Source organism: Lichenostomus cassidix, chromosome 2 (assembly GCF_008360975.1).
Source record: "Lichenostomus cassidix isolate B80296 chromosome 2, HeHo_3.0, whole genome shotgun sequence".
Classification (NCBI taxonomy): domain Eukaryota; kingdom Metazoa; phylum Chordata; class Aves; order Passeriformes; family Meliphagidae; genus Lichenostomus; species Lichenostomus cassidix.
Window position 1 is genome coordinate 102,159,231 of NC_139482.1, and position 20,337 is coordinate 102,179,567.

At 40.2% G+C, this 20,337-nt stretch overlaps 1 protein-coding gene across 13 annotated transcripts in view; it reads left to right on the plus strand.

Annotated features, from left to right (window-relative positions):
* EPB41L3 (erythrocyte membrane protein band 4.1 like 3) overlaps positions 1-20,337 on the plus strand; it is a 97,187-nt gene that overhangs the window by 48,487 nt on the left and 28,363 nt on the right. For all 13 annotated transcript variants that reach the window (XM_085052594.1, XM_085052597.1, XM_085052595.1 and 10 more), the window contains exons 4-10: positions 6,572-6,676; positions 8,947-8,989; positions 11,650-11,725; positions 13,225-13,443; positions 13,713-13,800; positions 17,114-17,266; positions 19,287-19,384. In XM_085052594.1, coding sequence (XP_084908720.1) covers positions 6,572-6,676; positions 8,947-8,989; positions 11,650-11,725; positions 13,225-13,443; positions 13,713-13,800; positions 17,114-17,266; positions 19,287-19,384 — 782 coding nt within the window. The remainder of the gene's footprint in view (positions 1-6,571; positions 6,677-8,946; positions 8,990-11,649; positions 11,726-13,224; positions 13,444-13,712; positions 13,801-17,113; positions 17,267-19,286; positions 19,385-20,337) is intronic.

The following is a 20,337-nucleotide window of genomic DNA, read 5'->3' on the forward strand; positions in this document are numbered from 1 at the left end:
CGAAGTATCAACCAAATTAAATTGCAAAAAGTAATTTAAATTGAAACAGTAAAATGAAATAAAATCAGTGGTCTGGACACAATTGGAATATTTTTGATTAAATAAACCATTGAAACATTGCAAATGAAAAAAAAAAGTTAGCTAGTTCTTCCCCACCAGAAAGAAGAGGGAAAAAGGAAGAGGATAGTACAGCCACATGCCAAAATACATTACAGCATGCAAGGCTAGAGCCAGCCCACACATTTACACAGTGCATTGTTGAGATCCATTGGAAAGTGCAAATGCTAATTAGGAATGTGAACCAGATAACCTCAGCATCAGTTCGAGTCCAATTATTCATACCGGGATTTCATGATACTGATCTCTTTGTCCTTATTCCAGCAATCCTGCCTAACTAGAGTTATTACAGTAATTGTATGGAGTTGGATGCCAGGCTAGCGCTAGTGTGACATTGCTCACTGGCAGCTTGGCAGCTTTTCTGAGGAAAGCAGCAAGGTCGTTTGCATATGTATCTGGGCAGAAAGTTACATGAAAACTCTTCCCATTTAAAATCCAGGTCTACAGCTGTGATACCTTTTTGTCTTGCTGTGCTTTTTGACTGGTCTAAAAGGGAAGTGAAGTTTCAATTCATCAGGCTGTCCTGACCTTGTGGTTATTGTGCAGTGGAGTTGATGGCTATTGGTGGTAAAAATGAATCTTGTTTTAGCTGTTTGGCCGAAGAACTCTCTTCTCACTTTGTGTTTTCCCTACCACTGCAAAATTTGGTCTGAGTGTGATCTCTTGTAATTGATTCCATGCTGCAGACAGCCCTTGCTCAGCATTCTGCACCCACATGAGACTGCAGCATCAAATGCCAAAGCAGAACCGCCCCAAAGTGCGTCACTTTGGAGGCTTCAATAGTTTTCATTTCTAGGAAGCAGAGAGGGCTGTTTGCTACCCTTCAGCTCCTCATCATCTTTCCCTATCAGTGAGAGGAAGGTAATCTGCTAGAGAGCAAAAATAGAGCTTTGAGAGTAGACTAACACTCTATCCTGTGATCAGTGCATGACATTTAACCCCTTAGCACCTGGGGAGGTGCATGGGAATCCCAGTATCACGGCTGTGCTGGTTCAGAGGGACTGGAGAGGCCCCTGACGTGAGCAGGGCAGCGGCCAGGGCAGTGAGCAGATGAGGTCAGGCCAGCTGTGCCATTGCCTGGCCAATGCCTTGAAACCCTCTGAGAACAGAGGCTCCTCAGCCGTGTTGAACTACCAGTCCTAGAGTGGCATTGCCCCTCCAGGGAGAAATCTGTCAGACAGAGGGTTGGATTCTGTCTGAAAGAAGCCTGAGTGGTGACAGGTCCTCAGCATGGACAGCTCTAGCTGGCATAGAGATAGGAAAGATGACTGGTCCTGTGGGTTGGAGGTTACCCAACAAGCAAAAGTGGGTCATTCAGGGTGAGCTGCATCAGAAGAGGCTCAGACTGCATCATCAGGGTGGATGCCAAAATGGCCTGCAGGAAGACTGCAAATGATTGTGTTTCAGGGACAGGGCAGGTTTGCCAAAGCAGGAGCCACAGCAGCTTGAAGACCTTTTGGAGAGGTGGTGCCTCCTGGCATGGGGCAGCCAAGCCTACAGACTGTCACAGAAATAATATTTGTCCCCTGGAGGTGGCTGTTCAGAATCTTGATAAATTTTCCTCTGGTTTCCAGTCTAGGATGCACCATCCAGCACATAATATTTGAAATTTCCCTGATCTCTGCCCTATATTTTACTGACTCCCAAAGGAATTTTCTGCAGTGTTGCTAGCGCGTCTGTGACAAGGAAGTTGGTGTCACATCTTTGTATGAAATTGTTGGTTGCCCATTTTCTATGTAATTTTCCTTGCTGCTTATCACAGTCCAATAACATATGGGTTTGGTAGCTTGGCTGCTGCAATACAGGGTTTTTATTACTCCAGGGTCCTGATGGGCAACAAGGTGAAAAAAAGTCCGTGATGTTCCCTGGCAGCACAGAAGGCCAGTGCCATCCTGGGCAATGCTACCAGCAGGCCAATGCTTCCCCTTTAGCCAGTCTTGAAGTGCTGAGTCTGATTCTGGGCTCCCCAGCACAAGGGAGACATGAACATACTGGACAGAGTCCAGCAAAGGGCCACAGATATGATGAAGGCCCTGGAGGATGTCTTTTATGAGAAAAAGCTGAGAGCTGGAACTGCTCAGCCTGGAGAAGAGAAGGCTCGGGGGGATCTTAACAATGTGTATCAATATCTGATGGGAGGAATAAAGAAGAGAGAGCCAGAATGCTCAGTGGTACACATTTTTCAGAACAAAAGACAAGGGGCACAGAGTGAAAGACAGGAATTTCCATTTAAACAGAAGAAAAAAAAATTACTATGAGGGTGGCCCACACAGGCTGTGGAGTCTCCATCCATAGAGATATTCAAAACCCAAGTGGACACAATCCTGACCAATCCTCTTTAGGGGGTGCTTCTGGGGAAGGGAACATGGACTAGGCAATCTCCAGAGGTGTCCTCCAGCCTCAGCCAATCAGAGATTCTGTGGTTATCATACAGTAAACAAATTTGTGGCTGAAGTGATAGCAAAGGCTTGTGTTTTTTCACTTTAATAATGTTTGCTTATTGTAAGTAGTTTACAGCTTATGAGTTTAATCATAGTAAAGGAAAATTTCCTTATTATTGTTCTGCATTAAGAAATACCAAACACTGTACCCAAATGTTTGCCAGTAAGAATAACTGACTTTATAATGATCTTGTCATCCAGGCAGAGCCAACGTGGAAGTACTTTAATTTTTGAGTTCCTCACTCTGTGTTCACTCAATGTTATCTTGGTCTGGTGATCTTGTAAGGGGGTGGGGGTGTGGTGGAGGGATATGGGCTGAAGAAGATGAAATGGAAAGGTTTGAGCATGGACTGTTTCTGCCTAAGCCAATTAGGGGACAAGAGAGCCTTTTGTGACCTTCAGCCTCCCAAGGAGGGAGAAACTCAGCTTCAAAACGAGGAGAAGCTGGTGAGAAGAGAGGCTGCTTCTCCTTTCCCTTGTGTGTGAGAATTGCTGGCAGGCACAGGCTTGCCAAGTTTGCTGCTGCTGGCTCCTTTCACTGGGAACTTCACCAGGAGGTTGTTTATTCCCATTCCAGCTTCAAGAATGAGCCCTGGCCTTTATAGAGCTGCTGGGATGAGGCTTGAAAAAATGTAACGTTTTTGCTCCTGGACCTTTGTGTTCATTGATACTGTTTAATCTGTGTGTTGTATTCCTTCTGTTTGCTTTATTTCCCAGAGCTTAAGCAAAGTGTCTTTTTCACATCTGCACATTTTCTTTCATCCCATTCATGCCTGAAAAATATCTAAGAACATTTCTAGTGGATACTCTTGCCATATTTACCTTTCAGAATTTTTTTTCATTTACAAAGCATTTTATAGTACAAAGTCTTCTTTTTTTTTATTTTTTTAAAATCCACATTTTTTGGACTGCTGAGAATTGATTTTTGGCATTAACTTGTGATCCACAGTAACCAGCAGACTGTCAATCTTTCATCGTCTTAGACTTGTCACTCCGAAATAATGGAGAGCAAAGGTTTAGGACGGATTGAGGAACTGTGTGAATTTGTAAATTGACCTTCCTCTCCTCCTCCCATTCTCTCCCTGCCAAAGCAATGATATCCTTACCTTTCATGGCATGGTTATTTGGGCATGCAGTAAAATAAAAACAATTAACAAGGGCAAAAGAGGTCTGTTCAATTGCTTTAATTATATATTTCTAACTGAACCACTTATTTCCCATGAATTTATGCAGTAAGTTCCCTTCACTGTGTTTCTGTGCAATGATGCTTTAGAAACAGTGTGCCTGCTCACACCACATGGGTATAAAGTGGCATTGCTTACTATATACAGATGCACGAGGATTTCTCTTGCATTAGAACAGCAGGAGTGGCTCCATTGCCAGGCAGCCCCAACTCCCCAGATGACCAGAAATCCTCTAAATCCTTCTCCCACAGGTCACCTCTGACCTGGGAACAGGCGTTCGGGGCAGTGGTGAGGCTGCAATATGAGGCTTGTCTGTTTGGACACTAATGGGGGTTTCTGCAGACAGTAGGAAGAGAAGTGGTCCTGGTAAAGCTTCCCCTGAACCATCACCAGTTCTTACCTTGTGATGGTGAAGAGTAGACCCTGGCCAGGAAGGGTTGTGAGTTACATGTTGTATTTCTGATGTCCTCTTTCACCACCAGCAGAGTTTTCCCATATCCTGATGCGTCAGGAATTTTGTGGAAAAGGACTAAGTACAACTTGAGCATCTTCATACAGCAGGAGGAGGAGGTTACATTGCTACAAAAATTGTTCCAGATTGCCATAGATACTCTCACTTGCCTTCAGTGTAGCCAAACAAGAAATACTGAGCACTGGGGGTTTTCTGGGAGTTTGGTTTTTATTACAGCACAGACCAGCACAACTGTTTCCTGTAATTCCCTGTTAAAACACCATACCTCGCAGCTGCTAGCTACTATTCCTCAAAACAGACATCTGTGTAGCTACGGGTATTGGCCATATAAACCAGCTCCTGTGTTGGCCTTAAATGACTCTTAAAATTAAGAGAGCATTGAAGTGTCACTATTCAAATCCATGTAAATGGTTCACTGGTGCAGACATAGTGTTTTTCAGAGCTGATCTCCTCTAGAGCTAACCTGCTTGTTTTTCTCCATTCAGAATAGCTACTTAGTTTTTTAACAAGTAGAAGAACAAGAAATTTGGCAAAATGCAGCATTGCTTGCTTATAGCAGAAATGTGACTATTTTGGCTTGAAGTTTCTGAGTTGGTTCCTCTCCACACATGAGTACTAAGATCTTTTTTTTCCTATTCTTCCTCTACAGGGAGCACTGAGTACAAAACGGCAAACTTCTTATTGCCTACTTTCAAGTTTGGGGCGTGAAGAATTAACTAAACATTTGTTTGACATTATAAAGGAGCTGGGGCATATTTATGCTTCTTACTTACACGGTGGAAAGCATGTGACACGCAGAACAAGGCCCTAAAGCTGTTTGCTCAAATGATGCTGGAAGGCACAGTAAACGAAGTCACAGGAATCCACTTGTAATGCACTTTTGGGCCTGGGTTTTTTCCTCAGCTGGAGAACACTTTTTAGGCTATGCTTTCATTTCTCCATTGATAAAAATGTAAAGGATGTTTTCCAGTGTCCTTTCCAATATACCATTAGAATGCCAATAAAAATACCATAAATTAGATTACGCTCCACAACTCCCTCTATCATCTCATATGATGTTTTCACTGGGTGTTAAGCAGCAACCCTCACTTCTTTCCTTTTTTTCTCTTGGCTTACTTACCACTTCTAAAATAGTTTGAGGCCAGTGTTGGGTTCCAAGGGTTTGTTGGCATAGCTGTTTCAGCTTGGATTGTGAGCTGCCCTCTCCAAGCCAAGGCTGCTGGGCTGGCAGTGCAGTTCAGGCATAGCTCTGTCGGCAGAGGCACGAAAATTTGGAGATGGCATCCTCCCTTCTTTTGTGTCAACTGCCTGCATTGCATTTGAAGCAAGTAGTGCATTTCCAGTCTGCTACTAGTCGTGTATGCTACAGATAAAGAAAATGCTGCGCTGACATTAAATAAAGTATTTATGTATGTGTGTGGTCGGAATAAAGTGGGGAGATTTTTTCCTTTATCTGAGTTGCACTTTGGGAAGCAGGCAGTGATGAAACGCAGTGATGAATATGGCCCAAATAATTTTGAATTGCTTATCATTGTTAACGCATATCAAAGTTGGCGTGTGTAGGTTATAAAGAGGATGTTTCTGTCTGTTTGGTTTTTTTGAGATTTTTTTCCTCAATTTCATATACAACGCTGAGAACCAGTATGACCTGAATTTTTGCTGTCCAATATGATAGATACTACGAATCTTCTGCTAAGGGCTCTGGCTGTTGACAGTGAGAGGTCTTCTCATCTGACATGCCAGCAGTAAAGAAGGTTAGTGGGACACTGGAAAGCTGTTTTTTTACCCAGCTGTGTTCCCAGTCAGATACTAGGCTCTTTCCGTGATTTCCGTAGATGGCATAATTACATTTCCCTGTGTATTAGACAAAAATGGGTCCTGAAATCAGTCCATATTCTCACCAAAGTAGAAAGTATGTCCATGTTTGGTTTTTTGTCCAGTGGATTGTCCCCCCAGTTACAATTCTGATAATCTATGACCAGGAATATTTTGTACCACTGCTTGTTGCTACTTGCACTTAAAGAATGGCTTCAGTTTGCAGAGGTATGACCTCATCATGCTCTTGAAGTTGCAGTTTCTGAAAGACAGAAGAGATTTTCTCATTGGAAGTTGAAACATAACATGTATGACTTATTTTTAACTCTGCAAGAAGACTTGAGGTTTTAGGAAAAGAGGATTTGCCCAATTCAGCAGATGCTTATGAAGCTCTAGGTCAATAGATTGGAAAGATGGATGCATTGAATTGAATCATTTTGAGGTTACTGATTTGACAGAAAAGGTGTTATTTTAATGCTTGTATTACTTTATTTTGCAAACTTAAGGTCTTTTTTGTTTTTTTCTCTGTTTATTTCCCACAGAAACGTTCCAGAGGTCAAGTGCTATTCGACAAAGTGTGTGAGCATCTGAACCTTTTGGAAAAAGACTACTTTGGACTAACATACAGAGACACAGAAAACCAAAAGGTAACCCACAAAACTGCATGTGAATATCAGAACTCCATGAGACACTCTCCAGACAGTCACAAACAATACAGAAGTTGGCTTTATCTTCCTTGCCAAGTTCCAGTTTGAGCTATTGTTTTTTGTGACTCTACTTCTCAAGAGCATCTCCTATGTTTCCCTGGGTTCGCTCTCTTTTGGCTATTTATGACACGAAGGATAATAATCATATCACTGGTTCTCTTCTAGTATGATTTATTCCTTTACTGTCATAGGTGAAAGTCATATTTACACTCATAGATACACCACAAAACATATAATACTAAAATATGGCTTAATAATAGTGGTTGGGACACAGATAGGCAGGAGATGATTGACTGCTCCTGCTAGCTGCTAAGATAAGGCAAGGCTCTAAGCCTTGACTTTATCTTAACATTATTGTTGATTTGACTAAAGACATTAGTCTTCAGAAGCAGGTGGCAGCAATAGTGAATCACATTCTGCTGCCCTGCATCCCAAATTCAGAATGAAATAAGCTGTGTATTACAAGTGTCCAAGATGATCTAATGTGCAGGTGAGATATATATATATATGTATATATATATATACATATATATATATATATATACTTTGGGACATGGTATGGTGAACGAGACTGTATCAAAAGATGATTTAAAATATGTTGTGTTATTTTGGCATTTTAGGATAAATATTTTGACTGAAACCAGTACAAAGCTTCTTAACAATATGCTCAGTAGCTCAGCAGAGCTCGCCAGGGGAAGGTATTTTGTGCTTTGCATGGCCTGAAAGGTCTTCCCTGATGGAGCTGAAGCTGTTACTACTTTTTTAGCTATTTATGTCTTGTGAGAGCAACAGTTGTATTTTCTAGGCTTCCTTTTGTTTCAAATTTATATGATACGAAAGAAATCAGTCTTTTTGTTTCTTTTTTCCCCTTTCATTGCAGACGTCTTTGTTTCTGATTCAGAAAATCACTTAAGCAAATACTTGGTCCATGCCAATGCAAAATAATGCTTTAGCATGTGCTTAGTTTTGATAAAGGCTAGGCAGAAGTCTCAGTGCATTTCCGGACAGGTATGCTTTCCTACAGGAAAGAGAAGAATGGATTCATTATTAACATGTGGTTTCGAAGCACTAAACATTCATAGGTCACTAGTTACTTTACAGAGCTAAGCAGTTAAAAGAACAACTGCCTGCCACCACTTTTATTGATCAATAACGTGTATTTTTCATGTTAATTTAATAGCAATTCACCTCCATCCTCTGGCACGTAACTTCCAGCCAGACAACACATGTGCCCACATCACGTCATCTTTGTAAACAGAAATCCAAATGCATCTTTAATTTCTTGGTGCATTGTGTGCTTTCATGCTCAGCAATAGCTGGAGCTGTTCAGGCTCATGTTTTGCACCACAGAGCAGGTTTGGACAGCTGCAAACTGGTTGTTTTTGTTGGGGAGGGATTGTTGTGCTCTGCTTGTTTGATATTTCTTTAGTGTTTTATTGTCTCTGATACATTTGTTTATCTTTCTTTGGAGAAAGTGGAACTTTCCTGGGGAAAGCGAGCTTTTTGTTCTGGGCTGTGACGCATTTTAAATATTGATTTGATTCTCTTAGAGGTCAAGGCAGCAGAGGCACTGAGACCCCAAGCTGCTGTGTGCCTCCTCCAGAGGAATTTCATCTGCTCCTTGGCATCCATGGAGTACTAACACATTGCTGGGATAATTCCCCACCTGCTCAGCAGGGCTTTTGTCTTGCACAGTCACTGGGCTCTGCATGGTGTGGATGGGGGCAGAGGTGCTGTGGTTTTGCCTCTGGTTTTCCCCAGAGAGCCCCTCATGCCCACACTGCATTGCAAACAGGGTACTGCTCTACTCTGCACTTGCTTATCCTCTTGCAAGTCTTTTCAGCCTTTCCAGGATTAGAGAAAAAAAATCAATCAAAAAAAACCTTTTCATAGCAAGCTTGTAGAAATTTAGTTTTCCCAGAAGATACTCTGCAAAAACATTTCTGTGGGTTCATTTTACCAATTCATACTTTTTTAGTCTTTTATTTCATACCATTCAGGTCCTCAAAGTCTGGGAAGGTTAATAAAAATCCTGCTTCTACCCAAGGCCGCATCTTGAAAATTAGTGTTAGCCCTGCCTACTGTGCTCCAAGGAGAAAGGGGTGGCAGAGCTTCACGTGTTCTAGCTTTGAATCATAGCACTGTTTTAAAAATAATGTTGATTGTGTTTTCTAATTCAAATTGAAAAAAAGGAAACATTTTCTTTGCAGAATTGGTTGGACCCTGCCAAGGAAATCAAGAAGCAGATCCGAAGTAAGTTTGTTATTGTTGTCCCCTTCTACATGTCTCCCCATGGGGACAAAGCCTATTTTATAGTCATCTTTTTTATCCTGTCCCAAATCTTTAGCAAAGGAATTATCTACATCTTTTACAGTTTTTACCCCATGATGATGGTGAGGCTTTACTGATGCTCGTAACACGTGAACTTGCATTGCTGAAAACAACTTGACATTTGCAGAGATGCAAAATCCTGAAGTCTGACATTAAGCAATGTAACCTTAGGGACTAGACCACGTGTATGAATGATTTCTTGCATTATTGATATTTATATCATATCCAGAAACACTGCTCAGGCCCCACACTGAAATAATTCACTGATACAAAAATAGTACTCTATCTGAAATAACTTTCCTTTCTGCATTTCAGAAGCTTGATCTTTGCTCCTGAAATGATATTCAGTCAACTTTGATTCATGGGAATATTTTAAAAAGCTTGATTGTTATAACTAGGCATCTGCTGCATTAGAAATTAAAAAACTTCTCAAAGGAAAACTTTGTTGAAACTGCTGGGTTAGAAATTTGACTTGCATTTTTTTACTTTCCCTCACTTTTAAAAATCAACAAGATGTTTATGTACATGACTTCTGTGGGCAGAAAAGGCTAATTAATTTTTTTATTTGCACATTTTGTAAATGAAGTCTTCTAGCACATGTGCTTTCACAAGCCACATTTGTTGGGTCAGGCCTGATAAATAAATCCCTTTCCTCTCCAAGATTCGAAGGGTTAATTTACACTGGTGTGAAAATTTCCCCACTCACTCTGAGCAACCTCCCCCTTCCTCCAGTATTATTTCCATTACAAGTAAGTGAACTGCAATAAAAAGCAATGAGCATTTGCCTTTTTAAATCTCACAAAGGGACGGATCTGGAGTGGAAGGTGCTTTAGACCTTGATGAGTCAGGTTACACTGATGGTCCACGCAAGAAAAGCAGCTCAGCTCCCCAACACATATTTGAAATGCATTTAGTATGTACCCAAGCCATGAAATAGACAATGAAAGGTTGTGACAGCAGGAGATTAACCAGGGCAGAAGAGTCTCATCCTGGACTTGAAGCAATGGACAGTTGTATTTGCAGAAAATGACAGTAATAATTTGTTTTCTCTGTACAATTCATCCCAGAAGTTTGGAACAGGCCAACAGTGGAAAAGTAGTGCTGTTACCCATCATGCTTTCCAAAACATATATATAGTCCTGCTAAATGCTGGTTAGTTGTACAACACTCAGACCACACTGCTGGCATTTCATCCCCGTGGCTGAGAAAGGACTATGTGTGTGCCCTTGGTTCACACCCCATTAGTTATAGCTCACTAATTTACAGTGTTAGGTTTTATTCCAACCCCTGTAAATATGGGGTGAAAACTGCTTTCTCCTCTATCTTAAACATCTGGGCATTATGATAGGCTTTCTCATAGGTTTGATTTATTTTGTGTGTGGCAAGGAATAGGTTTACAGGCCATGGCCCCTTCCATCTATTGTGGGACCATGCTCCATTCTTACTGCCAGCCAAATCTTCCTTTCACCATTTTTTATGGCCTAAGAAAATGGAAAAATTCCTAAAATCAAGGACTCTAAAAGTTTTATCAAGAGTTGAAGTCCTGATTGTAAACATTAAAATTCTTCTTGCACATTCATAGAACCATTGAATATTTGGATTGGATGGGACTTTAAAGATCACCTAGTTTCAACCCGTGCCATGGGCAGGGACACCTCCCACTAAATCAGGTTGCTCAAAGCCCCATCCAACCTGGCCTTGAACATTTGAGCATTTTCTCAGATGTGTGGAGGATCAGAGTGGATGGGGCTTTGCATGGGATGAAATTTTGTTGTTGCTTATAAGAACAGTGGGATTTGGGGTTTTGTTTTTGCTTTTCATTTGCATTCATTTGCATTCAAACCAGTGTAACCTAACACTGTTTTTCAGAATAGCTTCTATATTTACATACCATGTTCAACTCTTTTTTAAAATATTGGTATTATTTCTTTACAACATTTAAAACTAACACTCCAGAAATAATTTTGCCAACTCTGGTGATACAAACCAGTATCCATCCCATGAGTCAACTAAATTTAGTTAAATAATTAAATAAGAATTGCCCAGTGCTATGTATTTTTTTCAGTCATACTCTCTGTGTTTGTCCTTGCAGTTTTGTCTGCACAATAATTTATGTCTGCTGAAGAAAGGAGCTATGTGCTGAGGCAGCACTCTGAGAGGGTGCTGTGAGCCTATTTGGGCAGCTAGACCTCAGCACATCACCATGCTCCAGAGCCCATTCGTGCTCTGGCTTGTGGAGTTTCCAGCGCCTCTGTGTTTTGGGTTGTTGGTTTTTAAAGCTTGTACAGACTGTGTGGTGCTTACTTTCAATAAGCTTGTTCTCAGACTGGAAGGCTTTTTTTAGCATTAGTAATAAATTATTGTTCACTCAGAGTCCTCACTTCAGGAGGAAATCTTACTAAATAGGAAAAGAGCTGTAAAATCTGATCTAATACAGTACAATGTGTGGGGAAAAATATACGGAAACCTGTTCTTATTAATTGCTTCTCTGGGATATTTTTACGTCTGCTGATGATTGAATAACATGAGCATCTCTGTTTGCACTCGCAGTGTACCTTCAGTCAATCTGTGTTCTTTTGCAGGTGGTGCTTGGCAGTTTGCATTTAATGTGAAATTCTACCCTCCAGACCCTGCCCAGCTATCTGAAGACATTACCAGGTGTTTTAAACATTATAAATCTTTTTAGAAGTGGCTTAAGAGCTGTTCCTGGTAGCACTTACACTCTAATTATCCAAGAAAAGAAATGTTTTATATTCCTATTGTCTTCCTTTTTCATATGAGCTTATGGGAAATACACAATGCTTTGACAGAAAAGTCTTTCCTCTATCCTCTGCTTTATGAAGCCTTTTGTATAATTTAACCCTAAACCCCAGAATTTTCAATATGCATATTCCTTGGGGTTGATTCTAATTTTCACAAAGATTCCTGATGCCCGTTTTTGCCAATGGTAACAAGTTATTACTGTAAGTAAAATCATAATGATGAAAGGAAAAAAGTGAGATAACGTTGTGGTTTCATGACCATACTGAATCCACAACAGAGCAAGCACTGTACCAGCTACTTAGGAAAAAATTAATTCTTTCCCAGATGAAACCAGGATAGATGAGAATAAGCATACATGCAAATTTTGTATATAATTTGACAAAGTAAGCAACTGATGCTGCTCCCTGCTCTCCAAGTCACTTAGCTCTGCACTCCAAACCTCTGCTCTCTGGTTTTGTATTCAGATTGCAACCACAACAAAAAAAAAGCAAAACCTCACTTGATTTCCTCCTTGAAAGGAGGCACAAAAGCTTTGAGCCATGATGAGTTACTGTGCCATCAGCCAACTGTTCCCAGCCTATTGCAACATTTTACAGCCTTTGAATATTTTTAACCTTCAGTGCTTTATGGACTACTTGTTGCTTTTAAGGTAGCATGAAGACTTTGGCCTAGATAAGGGTTCCCTGTGGTAGGTACAGTGCAGAAAGACACTGTGCCAAGAGTTCACTCTTCAACAGAGGACATCCAAAGGAAAGGGTTGCTTTATTCCTCTTCTGACTCTTAAATTTCCCTTGGGAACTCTGCCACCAAACCAATGCTCTTCACTTTTTTTTCTGTTTTCATCTATCTGGTGATACCTTGCACTGCAAAACTCTGTGGTTTTAACAGCATTTACTGTTTAAATGTATTTTTGAGAAAGCACAACAGGTTGCTAAAGAGACGGATAATGTTTTTTTAATGACTTGGAGTTCAGCTATTCTTAAATAAACAGTATATGAGGTTTTAAATTATTTTCTTTCTCCTTCAAGAATTATCAGGTAGTTTTATATCTTAGTGATTTATGGTAGAAATCGAGTATATTTAATGGGTATTTCTTCATCTAGGTCACTAAAAACAGTAATAAGCTATTTTACTGAGAGATCCCCATGCTACTGTATAAAGATAAAATACGTGTTCCTACTGATAAATTAGACAAGAGCTTGGTGTTTTGGGGGTTTTTGGTTGCTGTTTTTGCAAAATTATTATGGTCCTTGTAAATGCCTGAAAAGCTCTGGGCTTGGGAGCTGTTTGCAAATTCCTAGCAGAACTGAGGCCTCTTTTGGTGCTCAGGAGGTGCTCCTTTGGGGATAGCAGTGGAGGAGCCCTGTCTGAGCCGCCTTGGTGCTCCCTTGCAGGTACTACCTCTGCTTGCAGCTGAGAGATGACATCGTTTCGGGTCGGCTGCCCTGCTCGTTCGTCACGCTGGCCCTGCTGGGCTCCTACACCGTGCAGTCGGAGCTCGGCGACTACGACCCTGATGAGTACGGCAGCGACTACATCAGCGAGTTCCGCTTCGCGCCAAACCACACGAAAGAGCTGGAGGACAAAGTGATCGAGCTGCACAAGAGCCACAGGTAAGCTGAGGGCCTCAGTGTGAGCTCTAGCCTGCTGCAGGTACCATCCTGGTGCATCAGGAGGTGTGAAATTCTGCTACTTAATGTTTTCCGACAAGACTCCTCTCTGTGTCTTTGGATAGAGAAGAGCTTTGCAGCACAAAAGTAAAGAGGGTCTGCACCAGACCCTGGTGTAGTTCTGACAAGCTGAAAATGTTTTCCAGCTGCTGGATTTTCTTTTGGATTCTGTTTCTTTAGCATTCATGCTAGAACTGCTTATTTTTCCAAAGGGGAATGACACCTGCAGAAGCTGAGATGCATTTCCTGGAGAATGCCAAAAAGCTATCAATGTATGGAGTAGATCTCCATCATGCCAAGGTATGTACTTTGGTTCTTTCACTGGCTATATTTCTCCTGTGACATAGCACTTAAATCTGCTTGGACTCCCTGATTTATTCTTTCTTGTATTTTTGAGACAGGAATTCTGTGGGATAAATCATGTGTGAACATGAGGAAAGGTGACTCATGGGATAAGTGTAAATATATCTTAAAACCATAACATAACTTAGCCTATAGATTCAAAGATGTTGCACATCAACTTTCATGTTGACTAAACAACACTCTTCTTGAGGGATATATTGAATGGATGGGGTGATGAGGAAGGATATCAGAAGGTTTCCAGAGAGTAGTCAATTGTCATTTAATTCAACTACGTTTTTCAGTTTAATAAGGCAAACTATGCTATCTTGACTGGATAGCAGATCATTTCTATGCTGCAAAGAACTTTCAAGCAATTATTTAGCTGTGCTGGAAACCTAATCACATTGATGATAATGGGGAGACAGCAGCTTGTCTCTTTCCTGAAGTGTGGTTGTTGCGGTTGACAGGGAGGTCAGTAATTCTCCTGGAAACATTCTCCCATGATCAAGTAGTTTCTCTAATCATCAGCAGGCTAAGTTATGAATAAAACATGGTCATTCTTATTGTGGCTTGGGAGAGCCACCTATTAGCCTTGTGTTGGTTGTCTGATTTTTGGTTTTAGGGTTGTTTTTTTTGTTCCAAATAAATAATTACTATTGTTTTCTTCACTGTTCAGAGTAAGACTAATGAATTTTAACATTTTTGAGGTTAGCAAGCATCATTGGCGAATGAATATTGAACCAAAGAATTCTGCCTTGTGGAGAGAACTGCATTTTCTGTAAAGGTCAAATGATTGTGAGCCTGTTTTTGTGCTGCAGCAGATCCTTTCAAGAATTGAGATAAATTTGCAGCTCGGATCTTGAAAGAGCCTGCAACCATGTCCCTGGGGCATTTCGTAGGAGCTGTGCATGTGTGTTACAGAATTCAAGGCAATCTTTTGTGTTCCTGTAATTGCCTTCACTGAAAATGAAGAATCTGGGGATGGCTCAAGGGGCAGCATCTACCAGGAGGGATGCCACTGCCTTCCCTGTATCTTGCAGATATGCGCAAGGTCTTGAGGCACATTTGGAGCAGAGAGAAATGGATTGGCAAGTGTCACTTGATAGCTTTTTTTCCAACACAAAGAAATCCACAAACCAGCAACAAAGTGGATTACTGTTTTAAATAAGTTAGAGGCTTTGTTATTGAAATTTTTATGTAACATAGCATTTAATGCATTTAATTTGCCTAAGAATTTTTTTAGAATACTGGAGAACAGCTGTGAAGTTTAAGATGGGATATTATAAGATAACAATTTTATTTATTCTTTTCTGAAAATGTATCAGTGTCCTGGTTTCTCTTTTTTTTTCGTATGGAAAGACTCAGAGCAAGAGAAGTTGTTAGAAAAACTAATCTCTCTCCAAACTGATGCTCTTAATTTAAAAAAGCTTCAGTGATAACCAAGTTGCGTCTGTCTGTGGGTGAAGAAACCCAACAGTAATCTTGTAAACTGAGCTTAAGGTGGGAAAAGTAGACTTTGTGTGAGAAGTCATGTTTAGTTTTAATTAGGTCTGCCAGTGAGGTCTGATGGCGTCAGGCTAGGGAGCAAGTATCTCTGTGCATGCTTTTTGGAAGTCATGCCATGGCAAATGTCTCTGTGTAAATGTCAATTCATTAAGGCTGTGCCAATATCTTAGGTGTTTGACAGATGCTGAACTCACCAACTGTCATTAAAACAAGTTCTCAGTTATCTATGCCATGAAAAATGTGTTCAAATAGACAGATTTGTCCTCAGGCTGTCACCATTCTGAGGAAGCCTCCCCATCTGTATGCAGAGCTCAAGGGATGTGCCTCGGATGTTACAGCTAACAGGTTTCTGTCCCATGCAACAACATGGCTCCTGAAAAAAGCCAAATTCTTTTTTTCAGGTTTTGTTTTACACCAGTAGTATCGCGTTGGAAAACAGTGTCTGACACCAACAAGTAACAGAAGTCTTGAATAAACTTAGATCTGCAGCAAAGGTGGAGATAAGGAAAGAAGGCAAATTTCTTTACAATTTTTTGAGAAAGTGTATGAAAAAAAGGAGCCTCTTGCACCTGCAGAAATGTGCCATGCATGAGCACACTTGCATTTCAGGCATTCACCAGCGAATGTGATTACTGCAAAGAGACTTTTTTTTTTTATAATGTATTCACTATATTAATACATTGTTCTTTGCTTAGGAAAGTGAAACTGAAGTTCACTGAAAAAAAAATAGCTTTGTTATTTCTGTAGTGCCTGATGGTAATACCACACAAGAGCTATATTTAGGAAAAGATCTATCTTTAAGTGATGATACCATCTTTGTTGGAACATATGTCCTCTATTGGTGTGTTTTCATAGGCTGACATCTTCATAGCTTCTGCTATCAGGTTTTTGTGACTTTAGGTTATTTAAAAACAATTTGTGAAGAACTCAGTGCTTTAAAATGGATTCTTCTTTTCTTTATCAGTACTCGTACTTAGCTAAATGAAAACAAATGTGATAGAATATAGTGAAGATTGGGTTTAGACTATTTGAAGACTTCTAAAGGAAAGACAAATGTATATTTCTGATTTTAAAAAATACATGTTTATGGGTATGTTCTGATAAGATTGTGGACAAATCTTTTGTAGTGCTAATGTGTCTGAGCTACAGCCTTGTGTCAAATGTGGGTTATAGCACAGGCACAGTCGCACACTTTTTAAAAAAGAATTTTTTCTGGTCCAAATGCCCAAATTTATGCCCAATGTGCATTTCAAAGGGAAAACACTGAGTAAAGGCACAACAGCATTAAAGAAACTAGCAAACCTACTAAAGCCAAGATGAGCAAACTACAGAAGAAAAATCTATCTAAGGATTCAATAGGCTTAGTCATGGAGATGAGTGATACCAGGAGAACTAAATTTGTATACTTTCATACTTACTTTCAATCTGGTATTTATGCTAATAACCCTTTTTTATTATGCTAATAAAACTTTTGCTATATGATTGATATAATTCTTTTAATGACATCTAAAATTTCCCTCCTCCTTTTGGAGTCTTTCTAAAATATAAGGAAACATTGGAAACCTTCAGTTTCCTTCACCCTGCCCAACCTTACTATTATTTCCATGAATGCATTCAGTGAGTGGGGTAGTGCTCAGAAATCAGGTCACTACCGCTGATGCATTAAAAAGGCATAGCTCAGTTAAAACACAGGATACAGGAATCTGCAGCATTGTAGGATGCAAGGATGGAAATACTCAACTAAGTTCATTGCTTGCTATTCCAGGATTCTGAAGGAGTGGAAATCATGCTAGGAGTCTGTGCAAGTGGACTCTTGATATATCGAGACAGACTCAGAATAAATAGATTTGCCTGGCCAAAGGTTTTGAAAATTTCCTACAAGAGGAATAACTTCTACATCAAAATCCGACCAGGGGAGGTAAGGGCATCCTGACTCGAACCTCTTAAAAGAAACATGGGGTTTACTGATTTGTTGGGGTTTTTTTGTCTTATAAACTTTTAACATTCATCTCCATTTATATTTTTTAATTTATGCTGATTTTCTTAGGAAAGATTAGGTATATATTTAAAATATAGGTGAAAAACTTTGGTATTTTTCTGTTTACACCCATGAACTTACATAAGGAATAATTATGGCCATCTGCACATAAAAAGCTCGTCCATGTTATGAATACTTTGGGCATTTAAAGTAGCATATTGCTTATTCATGGAGAGCTTGCTATCCTGTGTCATATTTTGTATTAAATTGGCATTTTTCTCATCCACTAAGAGATGTAGAGAGGCCATACCAAACTTTATAAACATGTCAGACCAGTATTTACAGCACTTTGGATAGCTACACACATTAGCCCTCGCAGACCCACAGGAGTTGCTGCTCTGGCTCTGCAGAAGGGATGTGAAACCTTGTACAGTGAGTGCCCTCTCGTGGCTCAGCCGGATGCAAAGCAAATACCAACCTCGCGGGCTGAGCATGCGCTCGCCCAGAAACCATGGATATCATGGAATGGTTTGGGTTGGAAGGGACCTTAATGATCATCTAGTTCCAACCTCCCTGCCATGGGCAGAGACACCATCCACTAGACCAGGTTGTTCAAAGCTCCATCCAACCTGGCTTATAAAATGATAACTCTTAAGAGAAACCTCAGGAGGAACTCAGGATCATCACAGGCAAAGGAGGATTTCCATTTTAAATGCTGGTACAATAATTGGTCTGTGATAGATGAAAACCCCATATCCATTCTGAGTGTGGAGCTGTATAACAGGACAGAAATCACCTAGATGAGGACTGGCATTTCTCCCTTAGTGCAGCCAATGTCTTTGGGACTGATTTCATAATTGACCTGGGAAATCTGCTGGGGCTCCCCACCTCTAAGCCTGAGCCTTTGTTAGAATCCTAAACCAAAATCCACAAACCTGTGCCTCCTGCCTCTCAGCAGACAGTTTTGGTAACCATATTTCCAGTCCTGAGCTCAATTTAAAAAAACCAAACAGTCACTGGCATTCCCAATGCCTGCACTGAAGCTCCCCACAACTGATGCCCTGTTGAGCTCTGCCAGTCTTGGTACACAGAATCCTGTGACCAGGTCATAGTTCTGTATGTAAAATAATCAATGCAGCCTCTTTCCTAATTACATTTGATGATAATGTGATTCACTATCCACGTCACATTTATTATTTTGCTGTTTCCTGCCTTGTTTCTCTGTTAGCTTCCATAGGAATCCAGACTTCCGTACAAGTGCCCTTCTGCCTACCCTTTCCCCATCACAGCAACTCTATTTTATCTACCCAGATATCTGCATGTAGCCATCAACACGTTACAGCAGATGTAGCTGGCACAGCTTCTGCATCTGAAATATCTAAATTTGCAGCACAATCTAAAAAGGTCTCTTTGTATCTCCAGACAACTCTTTTCAATTACCTGTCTTGCCTCCTCCTCCTCAGATGAATTAGCTCTAACCATTGTGATTTACCAACGGTAGTACTTTCTCTGTAAATCTCCTTAATCTAAGGCTGTAGGAAACCAGTCCCTGCAGACTGCTGCTCACCTCCAGGCTTCCCACTGTAGTTTAAACTGGTGAAATTAAATCAAGAATGTTAAAACACTTAAATGATGTTTTCTCACAAGTCTCCCGAGTCTTAACTGATCTCTTTGTTACTGTAGGGTATAAAACATCACGGTCACCATAAGAAAACTCATGCTCATTACCAGTGTTTCCCTCCAGAAATGATCCTCAAAGGTTGCCATAGATTATCATTCACAGCTTCTTTCCCAGAATTCTTTCTGTAGAATATGTATTTATGTGGTTATATACATGAGCATATACATTCGCCTTTGCAATGAGATGATACAGACGGAGGAAATGAAGATGAACCTGTGTACACTGTCTAAAAATAGATGCTCAGCATCAAAAACATACTTATTCTTTTTTCCTACCTAGTTTGAGCAGTTTGAAAGCACTATTGGGTTTAAGTTGCCAAATCATCGTGCTGCAAAGCGCTTATGGAAAGTGTGTGTTGAACACCATACATTTTTCAGGTATGTGGATTTCTTTTCCTAAAGGTGTGATATCAAACGCAACAGAAAAGATCAATTCTGTCAGCAGAGACAAAACCCTTCAAATCAAATTGTCTTTTTGATCATGAGGTACCTCTGAGCAGATAAGCGAAGGTTATTGCTTCTTCAAAATTTGAGATGTTGCACCCAAATTGTTCATACTATTTCAGATAGATACTGCTTAAAATCACCATATGGTCCTAATTAATCATTTTGTTTTATCTGTGCTATGATATTATCAGCCACTATAGTTAAAGAGATTAAGGACTCTGCTGCACTAGTGCATATAAGCTTGCATAGGGTGAACAACTTTTATGGAAGATTGCTGGGGGATGTGGGCAAGAGTTAAAAAAAAAAAAGAAGGATATTTTTATTTAATCACATATGAAAGTACAGACAGTAGTAGGTGGTGTATTTTTTGGCCACCCAGAATACCCAACCCATCGCTGTAATTTTTGGATTACTAAGGAGTTTTGCATCCATTTTTCGGACTTCTAAGAAAAACCGAGAAGTGTTTGGGATAATGGACTAAATGCTGTAATTAGTTTGTGCTAAGATAGTAATCAAAGAGATAATTAACAAGGGAGCCCAAAAGGGTGAGATTTGCAACAATTTGAAATGGTTTCCAGTGCTTAAGAACCCCCTCTGGGGCATGCTTGGGAATACTGAAGAATTTCCCTCCTTTCCTAAAACTGTTGATTTGGGTTGTCTGTACATTCATATGAAATGCAGTCTTAGCAGCAAAAGATCTAAAGAGAAATGAAGTGTGCATTTTTGGGATATTTTCTTTTTATTAAATTATTTGATTTTTAATGAAAAATCAATGTGTGGAGCACAGACTCCAGAGCAGGAGAATGGCTTCTTTAGCCAGTTCCCATGATCAAAATACAGAGGGTGGGAGAGCTCTAACCTGAAAAATATCTACACCCCTGTGA